General features: G+C 35.5%; 2 protein-coding genes across 4 annotated transcripts in view; one reads left to right on the top strand and one right to left on the bottom strand.

Moving 5' to 3' along the window:
• Positions 1-23,773, top strand: part of LOC106119388 (synaptic vesicle glycoprotein 2B) — a 36,731-nt gene continuing 12,958 nt past the window's right edge. Inside the window, exon 1 of one of the 3 annotated variants that reach the window (XM_013314336.1) lies at positions 1-172. The gene's annotated coding sequence lies outside the window, so the exon portion shown is untranslated. Of the gene's footprint in view, positions 173-8,795; positions 8,942-14,974; positions 15,259-23,773 lie in introns of those variants that run through there. The other 2 variants (XM_013314334.1, XM_013314335.1) reach the window with 2 other exon arrangements.
• On the bottom strand, positions 17,174-21,780 carry LOC106119387 (uncharacterized protein K02A2.6-like). Its single transcript, XM_013314333.1, has 2 exons — positions 20,842-21,780; positions 17,174-20,766 (listed from the first exon to the last, which is right to left on the bottom strand). The coding sequence occupies exons 1-2, from the start codon at positions 21,744-21,746 to the stop codon at positions 17,418-17,420; spliced, it is 4,254 nt and encodes a 1,417-aa protein (XP_013169787.1). The 5' UTR covers positions 21,747-21,780; the 3' UTR covers positions 17,174-17,417.

The following is a 23,773-nucleotide window of genomic DNA, read 5'->3' as shown; positions in this document are numbered from 1 at the left end:
TTCCAAGTTAATTTGTATTACCTTTATTTCGCGGTTAACCACCGAGACGAGTGTGTCTTAGTTTATACGTATACGTGTTGTTATCGAGGCATGAAAACAGCGTTGTGCGCTCGACTACTACCTATCAACCAAAATCTTTGTCTTCAATTCATCGCGGAAGAATTATGCACTCGTAAGTTATCAGACATGTACCTAACAAATAATTAATTGTAAGCCAGAGATTTAGTAATATTACAGACTTCCATTTAACACGATTACTTCTCAGCATTAGTACCCTTTACTAAAGTACATTAATTACAAAAGGATCAGATAAAAGATAAAGATTGTAGATGAAAGTTGTTCGTAATTTTTACATTTATGTCATCTCTGAACTAAGTCTCTTAATTCGCAACATTTTGCCTCATAACTTTTTTTTTCACCGAATAATATTTTTCCTTACAAATCTTTTTGTAAAGCTTCTGGGTTTTAATCGTTCTGTACAATGAAAGTGAGTGTCTCATCGAGTTTTGATTTAAATATGCAAAACAATTTAACCTAAAATTGTCTTAGTGACACATCTTTTAGTACTGGCATTTTTACACGTCACTTTAAAAAAGTTTACTAACGAAAATGTTTGTTTAAAATTAATTATTACAAAACTCTAAGATGATGTTACGTTAAATGTTGATTTCAGTATTTTCCATAGAGAATTAAAAAAACTCATTATCTTGTTTTAAATATATATGCAGTTGGCATTTAATTATTATATTAAAATGAATGAATTAATTAAGTAATTAGGTATGTGAAAATAAAGGAACGTTTTACAAACATATGGCCGACTGTAATATTCGTGTCTCGTTTAACACTAAATTAATTGTTTTGTTTGAAGCGAATTTTGTGTTACTCACAAATATTTTTTAAAACCTTTATAAAATTCGGACAGAGAATGGTAGGAGAAATTTTAAAAAGTCTAGAAACAGTTGACAAGATTTTTAAATTGATTTTAAAAAGTATATCGTCGAAAAGAAAATCGACAACAGGAAAATCGAATCGAATCGAACCATCTCATTAAACTTGCCAGTCTTTAGCAAATTGGGTCATAAATAATCTATGCCACCAAATAGAATGAACTGATTTTGGTGATAGAGAACACAGGTTATAATTTCCTAACGTACTGTTTGTCAATTAATCATTTAAAGATGTAGGACGATTGTCCGCCGGAAGCGACTACAATTCCGTCGTACCAATCGGCCTACATCTACCTTTAGTACTATTAAATGCTTCTCCATGTCTTTTACATTTAGTCTTCTATCATACTGATTTCCAAAGTATATTGACGTTTTATAATGCAGCAAATCATAATTCACAACTAAGAACTAGAAGAGTCAGCTTTCAATATCGATGACTTACTTTACTTAAAGTTCTATGTCCTCGTAGTGGGGCAGAGGGCGTCCACAGTGCGCCGTCAGCTTGCTCTATCTTGGGCTTTCAGTTTTGTCTTGGGCCATCAAGAACTAAAGGTTTTATGAAAATTATCTAGAATACACTGATTTGAAATATGTCTACTACGCATGGGAAAATATATGACATTTCTAACCTATCGCGTAGTTTTCTAACCGCGAGCGAGGTCACCAAACAGTCTTCATATATTATTTCAAGTTTTAAATAAGTCGTATTAGAGTTTTTTCGCGGTAAATAAATAAACGATATTATAACGTCATTAGACACGGGACTAAACATATTTGTTAGAGTAACCTTCTTAGTTTTGTTGAACCATATGTTTTCCATAATTAGGAATTTCCATCTACATCATAATGAAATTATTATACAATTGAGTATGCAAAACTTATACTATACACGTGATTTTTCAAGCAAGAAGCCAAAACTACACGATAATTAAACGAGTGACGTCACTCAGATTTCAACGTGTTTTACTACGTCGAGTTTGGAAGTAAAAAATTAAGTCTTATTATGATTGTAATGACTGAGTTCAAAAGCTTTATTCATATTAATCTTACTTATATAATATTATAAATGCGAATGTTTAGATGGATCCTTGTTTGAAGGTATCTCCAGAACGGCTGCATGGATCTCGCTGAGGTATAGATGTAGAACATAGCCTGAAAGAACACATAGGCTACTTATTAAGTTTTTTAATTCTGCGCCGACGTAGTCGCGGGCGATAGCTATTTTCATAAACTCATGGACGATGTAATCCAACGCCATATTTCGACCATTTTATTAAGTGTTAGCAAGACTTGTATTGCTTTCGTTTTTTTTTAACTTTTTGACAGAAAGGAGTAAAATTTCCAAAGCTAACAATAATATAAATATGTTTTATGATTAGCGCTGTTTTATCAATCGCCCCCACTGCCGGCGCGAGTGCGGACACAATAGACGTTTCCGCTAACTAACCTAATCCAATTAATGAATGCATAATTGCCGATAAAAATGTTCAGTACCGCCTCCCCCAGCCGAAGCGTTTTAACAACACAATAGAAATGTCCACACGCAGAATAGTTTGCAATAAACGAACGAGACGCTACGTATAAATAACCTTAAAAAATGCTATTTCTCAACACAGCCCTTTTAGGTTTAATTTTATTGATAAGTATTATTTTTTATCAAGGTTTTATTTTATATTCAATACCATGATTTACACAAAACATTTTGTCTAATTTAAGGAATATAATGATCTTGTTTATTAAACTTCAACAAGCACAAAAATATGATTTTACCCAAAAAAGGAGTTACGTCACTTCATGCGTAGGATCCGTTTGCAAGCTTAATCTCGTAGCAAATAATACATGACGTATTGTAAACTTCATATGCGTATTTTTAGCGTAATGCGTGTAAAAATTAAAATAATTTATTGTCTGTACTGACAACAAAACAAAATATTGTTGGATGAATAAGCAGATATACCTCCATACTTAACTAACTCTCACTTCGCTCCGTCCTCGACATGATCGTCTGAGACTTGGTACTCATTCATGTCTTTTACCACTACATCTTTCTATCCAGTTTTGTTTATGTTATTGTGTTATAAAATTGTATTGCCAAATTATTGACGCAGTCCGGCAGCCTTCTCATGAGCATACCATCGCAGCCTACTCTCCTGCATTGTCGGCGATGTCGCACACATACTAAATTAACTAATAATAAATTTTTATAACAAGAAATGATATATGTATTTGTAGAAAAATTGTATAATATTTTATCTTCATTTCTCTTCCAAATATAAAGGTCGCATTTAAAGTAAAAAAAAAAAAAACTTATTGCTTTTACATTAGATTTCAAGTAAAAAATATATTTCATTGCATTCATTGTTATTGTATTGTATCGTAAATAAAATAAGAGGCGATTTTTTTGTGTCTTCGTTGATTTTTTATTTGTGATTAAATATTTTTTACTGGATTGTATACGGCAAGGATTATAAAACTGCGCTGCTACCAAAATATATTTGTCTTGTAGCAAAGTATAGCGTTTTACAGAAGTTTAAAAGTATTTTGTTGTTAAGACCATGATTAATTTACGATGTAAAAATGAATAAAAAAAGTTAGGCAACGCATCTGCGGTTCCTCTGGTATTTTTGATGTCCATGGGCGTCGTTGAAGACCCCGATGTTCCCGCTGCTCGTTGGCTCCTTTCTGTTATAAAAAAAATTAAGAAACAAAGCGATTTTTAAATAATAATTTAATTTGCGATTGTTATTGGCAGGTTAAACCCATTAGTTTATGTAACGCTTCATTCTCTCTAGAATATATCTAAAAATTTCCATTTAAGTATTGTGTGAAAAGAAAAATGATCGAGAAGTTGTCAACAATTTACCCGTTAGATTTCATTCATTTTTGTAAGTAACTCAAGGTCTTCCGCTGCACGGTTTTTGTTGAATGTCGAGAAAAAATCTTTACAAATAAATTGCAATTCCATTTCTGTTTCTTTGAGGTTATTCAGCTCTGTAGCTTTGTTCTAAATATTCTTTGTGATTATTGAAAAAATTTAAAATGCTTGAAATGTACGCATAAACCATTTCAATTCTTTGTAAGGTTAGACAAGTAAAAATTCGGCTCTATATCACAATCACCGAGATATAGCAAGTTTAAAATACTACGGTGAACTTAAGTAGTCTAAGGACCGTCAAATTCTCCACCTCTCTATTCACTTGTTAAGTTATTTTGTATTTTGATAAAAATTTAACCATATTATCCTTTAGTAACACTCCAATTAGTTTATATTTTTCTTAATGCCAAAAGTAAAAGGAAAGTTTATTGTAAATTATTTAAAAAATACAGACGAATATGAACCTCCTTCTTTCTGAAATGTTAACCGACTTCAAAGAAAAAAGAAAGAGTTCTCACATATCGAATATTTGAACATTAACAGAACAGAAATATTTTGGAATTTTCGAGTTTTAATCTATGATGTAAATACTTCGGGATCGGATTATAACAAAGGATTAGATTGAATAGAGTATTTTGATGCGTTAAAAATGTATTTAGTCGCAAGTCACAAGATATGAAATTACTCGCAGCGTACTCGCGTGATGTTAAACTAGGGCTGACGTGCGACGTGGTGATGAACGTTTTATTACGAATTTGTCTTCATTTAGGTCGCATTCATACTCTTTCCTGTACGACTTACTTCCGTGATAAGGATTCAACAAATAGTTTTAATGAACTTGTTTTGATATCGAACAACGGTATAGCGGCGATTCGACCGGCGAAATAACATCGAATCTCAAGGCAAAGGAACATGTACTCTGCTTTCTGGTTGAGCTACTTTTTTCTTGGATAGTTTAGAGATTTTTTATTAAAAGTAAAAGGGATTTGCTAGTATAGGCATTGTAAGTTATGTAGATAGCTTTTATTTCCCCACCACGGTGCTTCAGCCTAGTTCTGAGCGTAGTCAATTCACGAGAGACTAGGCCTTAGTCAACAATACTGGTGATGACACAAATCTTTGAATTTTCTTTTTTTAACATAGTATATTGAGCTGGTAACGTATGAAGATGGCCGAAATAGCGTCTCACGGCAGCCGGAACACTTCATACTGCCATTATTGATAAATTGCCGGCTCGATACGACGCTCGTCATCCACTACAAGCCTCTCCACACGATTTACACTTCACACTTCAATGTCACATTGCCTCAAAGATAAAGGACGTAAATTATGTAAATAGATGCTGGTGCTAAATGGATCAGGAAATTTGAAATTTATTAGATACTAGCTATCGCCCGCGACTCCGTCTGCGCGGAATTAAATAAAAACCTTAACCCTTAGTAGCCTAGAGTTTCAATTTTGATACCAATCTTTTAAACCGAATGTTCACATTACTATTAGTTTTTTTTATAGGTTGGCTGTACCTATTTTACTGTTGTATAATATTCTTTCCAAATTAAAAAAAAATCATTATTGTTTTATTTTATCAAGCAAACACAGTAATATTAAAAATAAATCACTTTCGTATGTAAATCAGGCTACTAAGGGTTAATTACTAGCCTATGTATTCTTCCAGACTATGTTCTATACGTATGCCAAATTTAATGGAGATCCGTTCAGGCGTTCTGGAGATACCTTTAAACAAACATCCGTCCATCCATCTAAACATTCACATTTATATTATTAGTAAGATGTTTAACTGAGAAAATTGTATATAGTGATTGAATTGGGCTACGGCAATTTATTCTTCGAGCATCTGCTTTTTATTACATCGATTTGTCACTTGTAGGGTTTGAATTAGTGTGAGAGTGTTGGTTGATATCCTGTGTAGAAAGTTCCCTGTAGTACCACTGTCGCCGGAAGATGTTCATTGTGACAGACATAAAGGCAGTACCTAAACGAAACAGCTATTTTTCTCTCTTTAACTCGGAACCTAGTGGCATAGATGTTCAGGATAAGGCGCAGCTTTATTCTAATTAGGTGTATTATAACAATTTAATAAATTAAGAAATATCCTGGATAGGTTTCAAAAGAACACTCTCTTTTTGTGCAACTGAAAGACGAGCTTGGGAAAATCTTAATTTTAATCTTACTAATATTATAAATGCAAATATAGATGGATAGATTTAGGATGTTTGTTTGAAGGTATCTCCAGAACGGCTGAACCGATCTCGATGAAATTTGAACATACATATAAAACATACTCTGGAATAATACATAGACTAATATTGTTTTTCTTATCCAAGCGGACGGAGTCGCGGGCGACAACTAATGGTCAATACTTAAAGTGTAATATACACAACATCACGAGTGAATCGAATCACATAGTCGTACATGCACTTGGATAACTAATTTGGATAAATTCAGACCTCGTATGATGTGTTGCAAACATTTTTATTCCATCAATCTAGTTTTGACAGGAAGTAAGATGTATCAAAACCAGTTGATATTTATGATCCATAGGGCGGGTATCAGAAACGAGTTTCTTCAGTCATATTATTTTGCAACACAATCAGGATAAAATATTATTTATTTATAACCTCTGAGAACGTATTAAAACTAGCTTCATCAAATGACTTTCCAGTTTGAGTTTGACGACACGTGATTATCGAATGATACGGTAAAATTGATAATAATATTATAATTAGCTAAGCTAGCCTGTGACTTTGTTCGTGCCTTCTTCCAGACTATGTTCTACATTTCATCTAGATCTGTTAAGCTGTTTTGCAGATACCTTCTAACATCTATCCACACATCTAAACATTCACATTTATGATGTTAGTACGAGTAAGTTAATTTTTAATAGAAACTTTGGGTTGACATTAAAGTATACTTTGAACCTTCTTAATGTTCATTATTCATGAACAATAAAAGTTGAAAGTGCCACCACTAAAGAACCTTACTGAAGTAAACACCTAGTTTTAAAATGCTGCTTTAGACCAGTGGTTCCCAAACTTATTTTGTCTACTGCCCACTTTGAAAATAAATATTTTTAGCGCCCCCATATTAGAGTTTATGCAATCTTTTAATTCATGTTAGTTGATGTTTACAAGTTGTTTTTGAGAGTCGAGAGCTCATGTAGTTGTTGTCTAAGAGGTCTCCTAGCTAAATAAAATTACAAATGCCCCCCAGGCTTCTACACAACGCCCCCATTTTCTTTCTGGGTCTCTTACCGCCCCACTTGAGATCTGCAGCGCCCACAAGGGGGCGCTATCGCCCGCTTCGGGAAAGACTGCTTTAGACAGATAGATCGATTTATCGTGAATTTCCAAATCCAAAATCTCCGTTTATAACATATTGTTCTCTGTATTGTCAAAGACAGGGATGACGATATATTTTATACAGAGATTTTGGTGTCAAAAACAAATGGTAATTGACTAAGGAATTCCCGTGAAAAATTTAATAAACACATCAAGAATCAAGATGGTGAGAATTCAAGAGAAGTAGGAGATCTATATATTTGGAGGTGTAACGTAACGGAGTGTGGATATTGTCACAAGCAGAGATAAACAAATCTTTTATCAAGTCATATATTTATTTAAGATTTTTGTAATCAAAGTTGATAGTAAACATGACGATTGTTTAAAATAAAATTAGCAGTTGTATAGAAAGTTGAAAATTAAATCAAGATGTATATTTGAATATGTCTTTGTTCATTAAGCTCTGTGACGCAAATATATATTTATTTTACGGCTAAATAGAGAATTAATATTTTTTTGATAATTTTGTGCGTAGTTGTTTTGTAAGTAAGCTAGTGATTATGCATGTTTGCTCTCCAATTCTGATTCGTTACAGATTCTCTTACCATTATCTTTTGTATCCTTTCGATATTCAATTTAAGAGTTACAGAATTTTTTACTTTATAAGCAAACAAAACACGATATAAATTGCTACTAGCTGTGGCCCGCGACTCCGTCCGCGCGGTGTTAATAAAACTTAATGAGTAGCCTATGTGTTCTTTCATACTATGTTCTATATGTGCGCCCAATTTCATAAAGATCAGTTGAGCCGTTCTTCATATAACTTCAAACAAACATCCATCCGTCTAAACATTCGCATTTATAATATTAGTAAGTTGACCAAGTATGTTCTACATACCTTCCATAAGTTACTCAAAGTAAAATAAGTATATTTATTATATTTATTTATTTTTTATTTGATATACGTGTATACACGTATATCAAATTAATTAGAAAGAAATAGTACCCCATAAGTCATCGTTAGTAGTAAAAAGATCTTTTTTTTTCTTAAAAACCTAAGTATAGCTGTTTGTTATCATTTGAAGTACAGAAGCGACGCATCGGTAGCTAGTTGTTACACAAGTATAACAACAATTAATTCACCGCCATCAACCGTGATCTGAACAAACAACGCTCTGACAAAGTGAATTCGACGTCTTATCACAGAACATTGTACTCATCAAACAAGCATATAAATAATCTTGTCCTCTTAATAAATCAAGACATAAATGTAATAATCCACAAACAAATAAAGTAATTATTAGTGAAAATGCAATAAAATACATATTTTTTCAATAATAAAATCATTGTTTTTAATAATTGTATAAATTAAACGATTACGTAAAATTAAATCGAAACTTTTAAACCCAACATGTATTTTATCTGTGGTTCAATCCTACCATCTTATATTTTCGGTCTGAATTCTCGACAATTGACAAATCTTTTACACTTTTACATTTAAAATAGCAAGTATCTCCGCGGGCATAAGCTATACTTTCCCCGGAAAAGCATTCAAATGTCGGCGTTTCATCAAATCCATGATCAAATAGTATTTACATGTTTCTCGTAGTATTTGCTGCCGGATCTGGCATGTTGACTCTCGTGGGGCCTCGCGATATATAGGATGTTGCGAAACGATCGCCCGCACTCCTTGAGTGTTAGTCCCAGAGACGCCACCTAGTGTTAAGTTCACCTCATCACCAGCCGTTGGTTCATAGCCACACTAGTGGCAGAACTACATCACCACAGTTATCATCAGGAGAGGCACATCAGGCCGTCATGTGAGTTTTTTTAAAATATTCTCCAATGCGTCATTTAAATTTTTCGCGAAAATTTGAAAGGAAGATTTAAGATGGTAATTTGAGCTAAAGTAAACAAGTGACAAGCCCACGCTTACGTAATGCCTAGATGAACTGTAGAATGAGTATTTCGCTTTTCAGTTGTTGGCAGGCCATCGCCGAATCTGTCTCCCATCCCCACTTACAATGTGGTGATGATAATTGACAGATCACGTCCACGTCTCGTTAGACCTCCACAGATATCGATTAGCACCGCCTCGGTCATCGGCTACTGACTTGAATTCAAACGATTTGACATACGACTTGGAAAATATTCCACTGATTTCTGTCGGCTTTAAGAACTTACTAGAAAAGTTAAACAATGGTAGACAGATAATATATTTTTACGATGTATTCAAAATTTTCGAATGGTCATTTATTTTTGAACATTTCTTTCGACAAAGAATTTATATGAGTAATGACGGTAATCTGTTCAATGAGATCATTTGTCGTTACATTTGCACATTACAGGTCGTATTAATAATTTGAAGACAGTTTCAATAACTTCCCTTTATTTTTATATTATTTTCCATCATTTGCAAATGTTATTTTACTTTAAAACAAAAGAATCCAATTTGTTAACTCTTTTGTTTTATAAAAACGTTAACGCAGATAAGTAATACGGACACTCTACTTAAAATATAGTTTTAAACGTTCAGAATCTTAATTCTAAAGAATTAAATCCAAGACTTTTTGCACTAAATCATAGTTTAGTATAAAGAGTTTAAAAACATTTGCTTCTCGAAGTTATGAAATCAAAACAACTACGAAAATAGCATACAACTGACAGTGGAATAATAAATGGAAGTTTCTATTTGCGAATTGATCTGTCTCCGAGGTTTGCTTTGAGACGAAGTACTTTACCGCACTATCGCCTAGCGCCTGACAGCTGATCAAGATTACTTATATGATAATGTATGCAATCACTTTGTGTACAGAAAACGACGTCATCTTAATTATAAGTTTCCAATGCCGAAACTCTTGCATAAAAACATATTGTCATGACTTCAAACTTTGATAATAACGTGTTTTTGTATATTTCTGCCAGTGGAAACTCACCTTAGATTATATTAACTTGCATACTTTATGATATGTAGTTTTCTGATTATCTTACGTCACTTGAAATTTTGGTTCTTGTTTAAAGATTGTTAAAATTGCTGCCTAACTTTAGCAGATTTTTTTGTAAATTTTCTAATATTTCTTTTATCATTCCCACTAAGCTCTAGGCTTGTGCTAGGATATGGTTTACGACAATAGTCGAATGGCGTGATTCGAACCCCCGACCTCTTGATCGGAAATCGGTACCCTTAACCATTAGGCTATTGAGGCTTAAACTGGTAGTAGAGCATGGGGTTTGGGTGTGTTCTATCACCCACAACTCCATCCGCGCGGAATTAAAAAACTTAATTAGTAGCCTATGTATTCTTGCAGACTATGTTCTACCTCTATTGCCAATTTCATCAAGATCCTTGAAGCCGTTCTGGAGATACCCTCAAACATTTAAACACTCTCATTTATAACATTAGTAAGAAGTAAGATTATGTACTTACCTGTATAAGAAAGGTGAAATCCGTAAGAGTCCGAAATAACTATAAAACATGACAATACAGGCAAATTATGAATCATTTCATTTTGAAGCCTATTAAAAAGTAATTTGAGAATCGATTTAAACAGTAGATAATTACGTGCAAAAGTAACAGTTCATGTTAATCAAACAATAAAATTATGTCGAGTATAATTGGAGTAAACATTTCATCGTAAATCAATCGTTTTTCAATAAAAGAATTCGAATTATGAAATAATATTCATGATTATTTATTTTTGCAAATTAAAAACTATCTGAATTAAATTAGCTTACTTATTTACGTAGAGAGTAAGGCAATGATATGGATTTATTATAATTTTTGCAAATGAAAACCAGAGCTAAATAAAATTATAAAGGACAAGAGCAAAGGGAGATTCTAACAGTTTTTTTTTTATATCACAAGGTGGCAAACGAGCAAGCGCTGAAATAGCGAAGTGACCGTTGCCCATAGACATACGTGATTGCATATGCGTTGCCTACCTACGGAGGAGAGGATGCACAGAAAGAAAATATTTTCCTTTTCCATGAATCCTCTCATCCGGAAAGTCCAATTCCACTTCCCATCCTTTCCTTATAAGAAAAAGGGGGGGAAGGGAAAGAGGACTACATTAGGCCACCGGGGCACACACTCATCAGACGAAACGCGGAATTACTTCCACTTCACGTCTGTCTTCTGTGTGATCGTGGTATTTCACCGGGCGAGCCGGGACAACTCGTGCGAAGATGTTAAAGCGGGCTCTACCACTGTTACTTTTAGTTTACTTAGTCTAGTTTTTTATCTATTAATAAAAAATGAAATGGTAATGAATTCAATCTATCTATACAATTATATAAGCCGGTGGCTATGGGGTTAAGCGCTTGACTTGCAATCTGCAGCTACTGGGTTCGAATCCCGCCATGTACCAATGTGTTTTTCAATATACATATGTTCATTTATCCGACGTTCTTAAGGTGAAGGAAAACATCGTGATGCAACCTGCACATATCTGAGAAGAGATTCAAAGATATGTGTGAAGTTAACCAGCCCTGAGCGAGCGTGGTTGACTATGGCCTAGTCATCCCTAACTTAGGATAGTCTGATCCCGTCAGTAAGGACATATAGTGGGCTGATGATAATGATGATGATATTTATAGTTGTAAGTGTTCTGATAAAGCTTAGCTAGCATTTAACTTAACAATTAATTTATTCAAACTACGCTTAGAAGTTTTGACGATGATGCAATTTTTAGTTTTTTTTCACAGTTCCTAGTTGTAAAAATTAAATGCTAATATATTATTCAAGGACTAGGAGAACATAAGTTAGTAACAAAGAAATAAACAGGTTTTATTTCATTAAATATATTTAACAATTATTCAAATGAACGAATCTTAAAACAATACCTGTTATTTTATACAGTATGTTATATTTGCATTTATTTATTAAAAATAACTGTATATACTAAGATTATTTTAATATACAGTTAAATATTGACGGTTATTAATACGAATAAGTGCTCCATAATAGACTAGATGTCGCCCGCGACTGCGTCCGCGACGAGTTAAAAAAAACCATAATGAGTATCCTATGTGTTCTTCCAGACTAAGTTCAACGAGGTTCGTTCAGCCGTTATGGAGATATCTTCAACCAAACATCCATACATCCAAACATTTGCATTGATAATATTAGTAAGATTATTAAGAAGTAGCATAGTAAGCGTAAGGTTTGTTGAAATTACTATTAAAAAAATCTTTTTGAAAAGGTTTTTGAATTGAAATTAGTCAAATATATTTCAATATCTTTTTTATCAACATATATCAAAATTCTTGTTTCATATTCAACATTATTTATCCTTATTTTGCCAAATTTAAATTTCCGGTTTCTAGCGCCGGTGCGACGCGTCATTTAAATTGTGGTTTTGAATTCTTTGTTTACATAATATTTTAATATGTACCTATAAACGACTCACGTGACTTTTATTAAAGCGATATTAATTCGCTCATTTCGTACACACAGCAGTGAATCGTCGACGCGAGTCGTCTAGTCAAACAGTACTAGCATTACGACTACATGTCAACTCGTGAGATTTGCTCCGCCATTTTGAAAATTGCAGCGACTTTTCTTACCACAATCCTGACAAACAGGTTGAGAGCGATTGTCTTTAGCGATGACAGATAGAATTGTCAGCAACGCGCTATGTATGACATTGTAAGTCGGTTAGCGACTTAAATCACCAGGTTTCGGAAATTTATGTGCCTTGTGTACGAAGGGCCTTCCCAAATAAAGATTTTTCCACAGTAACTTAAATTATCAATAGTTTTGAATGATAGCTTATTTATTGGTAGTGTGTAAAACCAATGTATGTAGTATATTTAGATTGTAGTAAAGAGTGATTACGATACAGAACCTTTGCCTTGAGCAGACCGGTTCACAACGGCGGCGTGGCGGGACTCTCTGAGGTCAACACATTAAATCATATGCTACTTTTACGCATTTAACACGGTATCAATTGTTATTTTTTTAATTTATTTTTTTTAAACTTCATGTTTCTTCAGTAATATATCACAATATATGAGCATATAATCTCACTGATTTTGTAATGTTGTTTATCTTTCGTTGGGATTCTAAAGCCCGCTACACACTTTAAGTTGTAACTGCACAATCAAAATGGAGGCGTGTAGCGGGCTTTTATTCTCCTCTTAAGTATTTAAGTACACAAATATTATTAGTTCTAAATCCCGTTATTAGTTCATGGCTGGACATACCATAGGGTCAATAAAAGGACAAGGGTAAAAGTTTGTCACAATTCAAATTTAGATGCTTGCAATGAAATAGTAGCTATCAGATTATTCAAGTATATATTTTGAACATAAAATTTTCCTTTCTTTTTATAGTATCAGAATGTGTGATTAAGGGAAAGTCTGAAACAAAAATATAATATTAACTTAAATCAATAGTTTGAAGACATAAATAAAATATTATCTCGTTCTTAATTACATACACAGAAGTTTAAAAATTATAAAGCTCTATCTGCTGTTTAACAAATAACTCGAGATAGATAGGAATAGCAATCAATAAAACAAGGAATCAATGACGTTGAAGCTTTGAGTAAACAATCAAATTTTGCGACATAAGTGTTTATATAATTGATTAATTGTATTCCGCTATATTTGAAGCTTTTATCTATATTTAAAACTAGTTGTCGCCCGCGACTCCGTCCGCGCAGAATTTCAAAAAATAACATAACTTAATTAGTATCCTATATGTTCTTTCAGGTTATGTTCTATATGTATACCAAATTTGATCGAGATCCGTGCAGGCGTTCTGAAGATATCTTCAAACATCCATCCATCCATCTTAACATTCGCATTTATAATATTAGTAAGATGTTTAATGAATATCTTAATCAAAGGGAAGCTTTACATTTAAAACCCCATTTATAATAGATTTGATAAGGCGAGTTTGCTAACATTTAGTTAATTATAATGTCTTACGATAGTTTTCAGATTGACAAATGTTAATTGTTACTTATCAATAAAATTATCCTTGTTATCGTAGTCAGGGAGAAAAATAGCGAAGGTTAAAATATCTGACTATGAGAAAATAGTTCGATAGAGTCACCCAGATACATTTTTATCTTGTTAATGTAATGTATTTGGTGCTCGATAATGAAACATTAACAATGGAACTTTTGTTTATTTCAATAACAAATTCAATTATTCTTCGAAGACATTACAACAATGATATTTAATTAGCAAGAAACGCAGATTTGCTAAATATATGCATTTAACATCTATTATTTTTTAACTTTTTTTTTTATATCATAAGGTGGGAAACGAGCGAGCGGCCACCTGAAATCGCTGAAATAGCGAAGTGACCGTTGCTCATAGAGGATGCACAGAAAGAAAATATTTTCCCTTTCCATGCATCCTCTCACCCGGAAAGTCCACTTCCACTTCCCCTCCTTTCCTTATAAGAAAAAGGGTGAGAAGGGAAAGAGGACTAAATTAGGCCTCCGGGGCGCACACTCATAAGACGAAACGCGAAATTTCTTCCACTTCACCCCTGTCTTCTGTGTGGTCGTGGTATTTCACCGGACGAGCCGGGCCAATTCGTGCGAAGATGTTAAAGCAGGCTCTACCGCTGTTAACTAAGATTATTCCGATCTTTTTGTTATTACTAAATTTATTACGCATTTATAAATCTAATAAAATAAATCTAATTTATTTACTCATCTTCGTAACAGTGTCGCGACTTCCGCACTATACGAAAACGTTTTGCGGAACTAACTAAAAACATATACAACCTTAAAACAAGATAATTACTAGAAACAATAACAAGGGCGGTTGAGCTGAGAGGCATTGCCTCGGGTGGTGGATATCGCGACACTCGTTCTCGTCCGCCATAAAGTCGCGCGACTCCCAACCATCCACACGTCTCCTAAAATACCGCCGACAGAATTAAAATATATTATTTAGGCAAATTTTTAAAAACAAATTATTTCAAAACATCCTATGCGTACACACAGGACTAGAAGTGGCCTGCAATGTTACCTAACAGTGATATTTGACGCGAGTTCGTATTTTTTAGTGATTTATAAAAATAAATCAGATTTAAAAACTTTATGATATTATGCATTGATTTCGTTTAGCCTGTGTCCGTGTATTAAAGCTTTGTAATTGAAAACTTTATCAGCTGGTAAGCAAAATATATTATTATTTTAGTATGAAGGTTATATTTAAAAGTAATTAAATTTTGTTTAATAATTTTTCGTCGGTTTATTGTACTGTAAAAAATCTTACTTATTACTAATATTATTATATAAATGCAAATATTTAGATTGATGGATGTTTGAAGTTATTTCTAGAACAGCTGAACGGATCTCGATTAAATTTTTCATATGTATAAAACATAGTCTTAATTCTGCGCTTACGGAGTCGCGGGCGACAGCTAGTATTTTTATATATCAATGCAATTTTTTTAATTTTATTCCTCCTGATCCTCTGGTATTGCAGATGTCTATGGGCGTCGTTGAAAACCTCGGTATTCCCGATACTCGTTTTCCCCCTTCTGTTATGAAAAAAAAACATGTCTTACAGTTAAATAAGTTATTTTTTATTTGCACAACAAGTTTCATTTGTTTGAGTCACGAATAAAAAAAATAAACAGTTATATTTTGGTCATGTAGCGGTAAAATGATTATTCATTATAATAAAGTTACATTTTATATATTACTTGAAGAACTTAGATGCACATATGAAAAGAAATTGGGTTCATAGAAATTTTATTGCATTATTAACTTTAGCTCGACACTCCGTTCGGATTAAAAATAAACTTAATAAGTAAGTTATGTGTTCTTCCAGACTATATCCTACATCTATGTTAAATTTTACCGAGATCATTTAACTATTTAATGAAGATCCAACCATCAAAACTTTCACATTCATAATAATAGTAACATAAGTAGTAAAATTTACCTCGTCCTTTGCTTAATTTAAATTAACATTTAATTACATGAGTAGAGAATGTTATTAAATTGTATTATGTTATTATTATGCGTTTAATTATAGTTATACAAAGTGACAACTTAATTAATACTAGAATGAAACAAACAATTTAGAGTTTAAATCTTGTTCTAATAATATGCAACGAAAATTTAAACTTAAAGAAATAAATTATTGGTTAGTAAATAAAATGCAATATTTTATTCACAAACTTACTTCAAATACAATTTTGTATTTGAGACATTTCATACTACAGTTCTGAATAAAGCAACAAATAAAAGTGTTTAATTAATCAATGATATTCATCAGCAACTAATTCTTCATTCGAATACTACTTTGGGACTTTGTTTATTTTGGTAATTATAATGATACCGGTAATTTGGCTTAAGAAGAAACAAAATCCCTCCTTACGAAGCTTACAACATTTAAAATATAAATGAATTAAATAATATTAAATTTTCATGATGACAGCTGTCATCTCAGACACCGTCGACGCGGAATAAAAAAAAATTTAGTAGCCTATGCGTTCTGCCATGACTATGTTCTACTCTATGCCTTTCAGTGAGTTTCGTTTAGCAGTTCTAAACATTAACATTTATAACACTAGTAGGATTTTGTGAAATTAATAACTAACTTAATTGTAGTTAATTTATCTCTTATATCAAACCGGTAATATAGTATTATTAAGCTGTATTTTTATTTATAAATTATGATTAAAAATAATAAAGAGAATGCTTTGAACTTGGCGTTCGTTCACTCACAAATGCAACACGATTCTTATAGATTTAATGTTGTTTTTTTAGGAAATCGAATTGATTTCAATTCAACTGGTTTTTACCGGGTTTAGTAATGTCACAAATACACGCTAAAAATATAATTTATGTTGCTGTAGCTTTTTGTTATCTTATATATAAAATTCTCGTGTCACAAGTTTCGTTCCTATACTCCTCCGGAAAGGCTTGACCGATTCTCATGAAATTTTGTCAGCATATTGAGTAGGTCTGAGAATCGGCCAACATCTTTTTTTATCCCCTTAAATGTTAAAGGGTAGTCCACCCCAAACTTTTTATTTTTTAAACAAACTGTAATATATACAATGAAACACGAGTGTCAAGTCCAAGATGTTTAATTCGACTGATCCACAAAATATCCATTCCATAGGGTAAATTATACAAAGTAATTTTATAGCTACCTACATCACATTCCTCTACACTAAATTAAGAACTATCTTAAAACTATCTTACAACAATAATGATAAAATACTTAAACACTAAGCAAACACTAACTGGGAATTACACAACTTAACAACAAAACTCTTAACGTAAGTATAGTAAAATACCACAATATTAATAATTACTTAGGCTTAATTAATCGGCACTGCCTAATAGGGCGAGCTCTAAGTGCGGCAGCCGGGGACACAACATGTCCCGTCCCGCCCGGTGAAGCCGGAGCGGGCTGCGGCTGCGACGCCGGCGGCTCAACCACGCGCGACGCCCCCGCTCCCGCCGGCCCCTCCGAATCGTCCTCCTCCAACACCGCGCCCCCAGAGTCTGACCCTTGAGCGTTCGCACTGACTGGATGTCCGCCTAACCCAGGCGGGGCAGACGACAACGATTGCCTGCCCACGCTCGGCCTCCTACGCAACTGATCGATGTGCCTGTGCACCACCCCACCGTCAGAGCCTCTTACCCTAAAGTTACTACTCCCTAGGATGTCTACTACCTGCCCCGGAATCCATTTCTCCCCTTTTAGATACTGTCTGTACCAAACCGTATCGGATTTGCCAAAAGTCCGGTTGGCCCCGCCGGCTGCCTCCTGCTGGCGTTGTTGTGCGCAACGCACTTGGCCCTCTCGATCCGGTTTTATTGCATCCAGGCGCGTACGTATCGGTCTGCCGAGTAAGAGCATCGCCGGGCTCTCGCCAGTCGTACAATGTTCCACGTTTCGGTAGTAAAGTAAAAACGACCACAGAGCCCTGTTTATATCCCGCTTCTCTTGCAGCGCTTTCTTAATTATCCTCTTAAGCGTTTTAACCGCGTTTTCGGCTAACCCGTTCGACGATGGGTGATACGGTGGAGTAAAAATGTGTTGTATGCCGTAATACCGGTTAAAATATTCGAACTCCTTTGAGGAAAACTGAGTACCGTTATCCGTGACGATCTGTCTTGGTATACCGAACCGGCTGAATAATTCATTCAAACGATCAATTAAATAGCTCGCCGAAACCCCCGTCATGTGGAAAACTTCGATCCACTTCGACATCGCATCCACTACCACCAAAAATGTTTTCCCCCCAATTGGCCCCAAGAAATCTAAATGGAGGCGGGTCCAAGGGCGCGAGGGCCAGGGCCACATGCGCGGCGTCTGCCGTGGCGGCGCGTCCGCCTGCGCCGCGCACGTCTCGCACTCCCGGCACGCGCGCTCCACTGCTTCGTCGATACCCGCCCACCACACGTAGCTGCGGGCGAGCGCCTTTGACTTTACTATGCCCATGTGGGGTTCGTGAATAATTTTTAAAATTTTATTTTTACATTGTTCGGGCACCACTAACCGGTGCCCCCACATAACACACCCTAATTCCTCGTACAACTCATTTCGCCTATTCCAGTACGGTTTCAAATTTGCCAATTCGCAGTTTGCAGGCCAACCGTCTCGTATGTATAGCAATACCCTAGCCAGTATTGGATCCCGTCCTGTCTGGTTTTTTATTTCATTGTAGTCTAAACCTAAAGAATCCTGAATGCAATGTAAGTAAGTTTGCTCGGGTGGCGTCGGCTCGCTTTGTTTATTACAGTCGATTGGTAACCGCGACAGACCGTCCGCGCTATTCTCATCTGTTCGCACATATTCAATGTCGAACGAGTAAGCCGACAGGATAATAGCCCACCGCTGCATACGACTAGCTACCATTGCGGGGATGCCTGTGTTCGGTCCGAAAATTGATACAAGAGGCTTGTGGTCTGTCCGCAACGTAAAATGTCGGCCATATAAATATTGGTGAAATTTATTTACACAGAAAATTATAGCCAACGCCTCGCGATGTATTTGTGAATAGTTTTTTTCCGCATCGGTCAACGTGCGCGACGCATACGCAATCGGGCGCTCACCACCGCTGCCGGCGTCGATCTGCGTTAACACGCCACCGATGCCGCGCCCACTCGCGTCGCACGTCACTACCAGTGGTTTCCTAGAATCATAATGCGCTAGGGTGTCCACGCTACTTAGTATTTTTTTAATTTTAATAAACACATTTTCACATTCCGCCGACCAGTACCACTCTTTATCTTTTTTTAACAACTCATATAACGGAACCAACCTGCCACTCATGTTTTTTATAAATTTCCCGTAAAAATTTAAAATTCCTAAAAATGACCTAAGTTCCGAAACGTTACTCGGCCTTGGAAGTTTCACAATGGCTTCGATTTTCGATGGATCCGTTTTGATCCCTTCCCTACTGATTACGTAACCCAAGTATCGAATCTCTTTAACTAGGAACACACACTTGCTAGATTTTAACTTGAGACCCGAACTATGTAATCTACTAAAGACAGTCTGTAATGCCTCCAAATGCTCTTTAATTGTTTTACCGCCTATGATGACGTCATCTAAAAATATCTCCACATTAGCAATTCCCCGTAAGAGATTGCACATAATGCGCTGGAATATACCCGGACTTGACGCCAAACCGTAAACGAGCCTATTATATCTATATAGCCCCTTGTGCGTATTAATAACGGTGTATTTCTTGGTGTCGTCTAGTTCAATCTGATTGTAGGCCTGCGACAAATCAATCTTTGAAAAGAAACAAGCCCCGCTTAACCTAACCATTAAATCCTCGATCCGCGGCAAGGGGTAGCGATCGATCTGTAAAACCGGATTTAACGTAGCCTTATAGTCAGCACAAACCCTCAAGGATCCGTCCGCTTTATTTACCGGTACTAGTGGCGAGGCCCAGTCGGAGCAGTCGACGGGCTCGATGACGCCGTCGCGCAGCATGCGGTCCAGCTCGGCGTCGACGCGCTCACGCAGTGCGTACGGCAATGGCCGCGCGCGGTGGAACACCGGCGTTGCCCCTTCCCGCACACGCAGCGTAGCCTGGCCGCCCGTAAAGCGACCGAGTCCGCCACTGAATAGTTCCTTATACCTAGAACATAATTTATTTAACTCCGTAGACCATTTAACTTTATCATTGTTTATGTCCATCTTATGACAATTACTCAACATTGGGACTTTTATATTTAACTCAGTGAGCCATTGTCGCCCTAGTAACGATGTATTACCACCCTTGATAATAAACAATTCTAACCTTTTTTTGTGGTCACCATATCGGACCATTGGTTTTATTAAACCTAGCGGCTTTATTTTTGAGCCGTCATAAAAATTTAAAATTAATGCACTATCTTGTATATGATGATGCTTGAAGTACTCGTTGTATGTGTCAGCGCTTATGCACGATACGGCCGAGCCAGTATCAACTTCCATATTAATGGTAACCGCGTCAACTACGACGGGGAGACTCACCGGTCTGTAATCGTTGAGGCAGAGGTGGTGGAAGTTCTCTTCCAGGCCCTCCTCGTTAGGGTCATCTGCATCAGCTCCCGCGTAGTTCAGCTCGGCGCGGTCGGCGGCCCGCTGCCCGCCGGAACCACGACTGCCGCGCTCAGGACACACGCGCCGCAAATGTCCCTTCCGCCTGCACCAGCTGCACATATAATTACGGAACCGACATACTGCGTACCGATGATCCGATGACCCGCAGCCTGTACAAGCTGCGTACCGGCTTATGTCTCTCTCTCCGGCGGCCGCTCCGCCGCGCCAGCTCATCGCACCGACTGAACCGCTGCGTCCACTAGTCGCTCCGCCACGCGAACCAGGCGCGCCGCCCGGCGCCCCCTTGCCTCTTATTTCCTTAGTAAGAACACTACGCACCCCGCTATGCCTTAACGCATGCACAGCCTGCGTCGCTTGACTGCCATCGTCCAGAGGCTTCTCCACAGCCGCCGCATCCCGCTCTGCCGCTTCCAACGTGCTTGCTATTTTAACTGCTTTCGTGAAGGTCAACGAGTCGTCCTCCGCGAATAGGCGCTGCCGTATGACATCACTGCGGAGGCCACACACAAATTGATCGCGTAGATTTTCGTTGAGGTTGCTTCCGAAGGCACAGTACCGTGACAGTTTCTTAAGTTCCGCCACGTATTCAGATACATTTTCCTCCGTGGCTTGTCTGCGCTGCCTGAACTTGTACCGTTCCGCGAGCACGGACGGCGTCGGTTCCAGATGCTGTTGCATTAAATCCACCGCATCCTTGAACTTCAGATCGGAAGGCTTCCTGGGGCTGGCCAAATTCACTAAGAGTTCATATGCTTCCTCCCCCATTACTGCGATCAACGTCGGCAGCTGCACCTCCGCCTTGATTCCGTTGGCAACGAAGTACATCTCCAGCCGGTCCACGTAGGACGCCCACGCGGCACTCCGCACATCGAAGGCGCCGATTAGTCCCACCGACATTATCGAACGTAAACAAGTGTAAATACGCCGCACAACACTAAATGTCTGCACGCCGCGCAAAATAACACCTTGCGCGTATATTTTTTTTAATCCTCGTCGCCACTGTAATATATACAATGAAACACGAGTGTCAAGTCCAAGATGTTTAATTCGACTGATCCACAAAATATCCATTCCATAGGGTAAATTATACAAAGTAATTTTATAGCTACCTACATCACACAAACATATAGCTTTAACAATAGATAAAAAAAGAAGTTTGTCATGCCAGTATTATTATTATTGTTCCTAGTTCTGTAAGATACTAATAATTTTTTTTATAAATAAATAAAATTTCATAATTTACTTATAATACTTACCTTTATTAAAGTTACTCTTCTTTGATCAGAAAAATTTTGACGCAATGAAAATCGCGCGAATCTTCTGTCACTTTAGTGTTGTGTAAAAATATTACGGAACGCGAAAGTTTTAATAAAATATTAATAGCAAATTATTTTTTATGAATTTCTGGTATTTTTTTTCTGTTTATAAATATTTTTTTTTTATTTTTAGATAAAACAGATCCAAAAAGTTTAGTCTTTATGTTTTAATTTAAAACAATTCGTTATACACTGTGGTGCGACGCATCATTTTAATAAATGCATTGAAAATAACCTTTTCTTTTATTATAAAAACTTAATTTATAAGTAGACAGGTTTATCATTTAAGTCGACAAACCTGTTTTACCAGTATTATATATTTTTAGGTAATTTAGCGTGTAAGTAATTACTATAATAATATTATCAAAATCTTATAACACTTAGTTAATAGCTAGCCTTTATATTTTTTTTAAAAAGGTTACATACGTTTTTTAATGAAAAAAAAATTTTAGCTGATTTTTCAAGGTTTTTGTTGACCAAAGCACGTTCCCCGGTTAATGTTAATAACCATAAATAATACAATACGTAAATCTTACAGAGTATAAAATGAATTTAAAATTAAACTTTAGCCTGCGCTTGTTCTATATTATTCCGGTATTATTGAAAATCGAATACGAGGAATATGAGACGTTTGCATTAAGAAAAGTATAAGACATATTGTTAAGAATGAAATATTCGAACTTTTTATATTTTTGAGTTTGAATCTTATGTTAACATGTTTTCCTTAGAGAGAATGTAAATAAATCGTTGAGTAATTGGATACCATAGACGAATCAAGTCTACTTATTTAGCCTTACGTTATTCCTCGACCGTTCTCAACACATATCAAAGTTTATAATTCCGAAAATTAAACTTTTACAATATCAAAAACGATGAATAATTAAATATTTCTTAACATTGCGTATGAATTTTAAACAGTTATGCCAGTTTTTTTTTCTTCTCAATTGTATAAACACCACGAAACTAATCTGGTAATTTTCCCACGAACGTATTGTTAATTTTGAAATATAGTATACGCATAGAGCATAGACTATTGTCGAGATGTTATGGTTATTTAAAAACTAAATGATATAATACCTTCGAAGTTTCAACGTCAACTCGAGCGTTTTATTCGACACGGCTCTACAATAATCAACAATGCAATTTAATTATGCATTGTACATTCATAGCAGTGTAAAATATTTGTATTACAATCTGTTTTAAACATTCTAATAATACAAAAAAATGTTTAAGGAAATAACTACTAAATTAATAAGATTTTTATTTATAATTTGTATTCGTCTAGGCTTAGCAGACCTTGCTTGCTTGTTTCCAAAAGTGCTTCTCTGTTTTTCTGTAACTAGGAATAAATTTAAGGCAAAATTAACGGCCTTAATTATTAAATATGTTGTAAATTTTTTTTTTAGTTATTAACGCTTATTATTGTTTCGTATATAAATTTTCCCGTACAACGATTCAATTCTTTTGTAATCATCAAGGAAAAGAAGAGTGTGTCATGTCAAATGGAAATTCGTAATTTATTATTCAGTGGACTTAAGATAAATTTAATGAGATATATTTGCACAAAAGTTGCTGTTGATAACTGACATATTTACGTGTCAGTTCACTTTTGATTAAAAACTTGTTTTAACAGTTTTATTTATTTATCTGTTGCCAGTGCATGATGCAAACATTATTACTTCTCAGTCGTAATTCTATGCTAAAATTATATAATACCATACGCCTGCTAATTTTTACAAACTGTAAATATTTTCGAGTATTTTCTTAAATGATGTAATCCTG

The sequence above is a fragment of the Papilio xuthus genome, unplaced genomic scaffold (genome assembly GCF_000836235.2).
Source record: "Papilio xuthus unplaced genomic scaffold, Pxut_1.1 DF827461.1, whole genome shotgun sequence".
In the NCBI taxonomy this organism is placed as follows: domain Eukaryota; kingdom Metazoa; phylum Arthropoda; class Insecta; order Lepidoptera; family Papilionidae; genus Papilio; species Papilio xuthus.
Note: the sequence above shows the minus strand (reverse complement) of the source record. Positions and strands in the feature narration are given on the sequence as shown.

What these genes read in the sequence shown, in the direction of transcription:
- LOC106119387 (XM_013314333.1), bottom strand. Translation starts at nt 21,746, where the DNA reads ATGGATATTTTGTGGATCAGTCGAATTAAACATCTTGGACTTGACACT. An exon ending in GGAGAGAGAGACATAAGCCG is followed by an intron (nt 20,767 to 20,841) that starts GTACGCAGCTTG and finishes TTATATGTGCAG; the next exon opens with CTGGTGCAGGCGGAAGGGAC.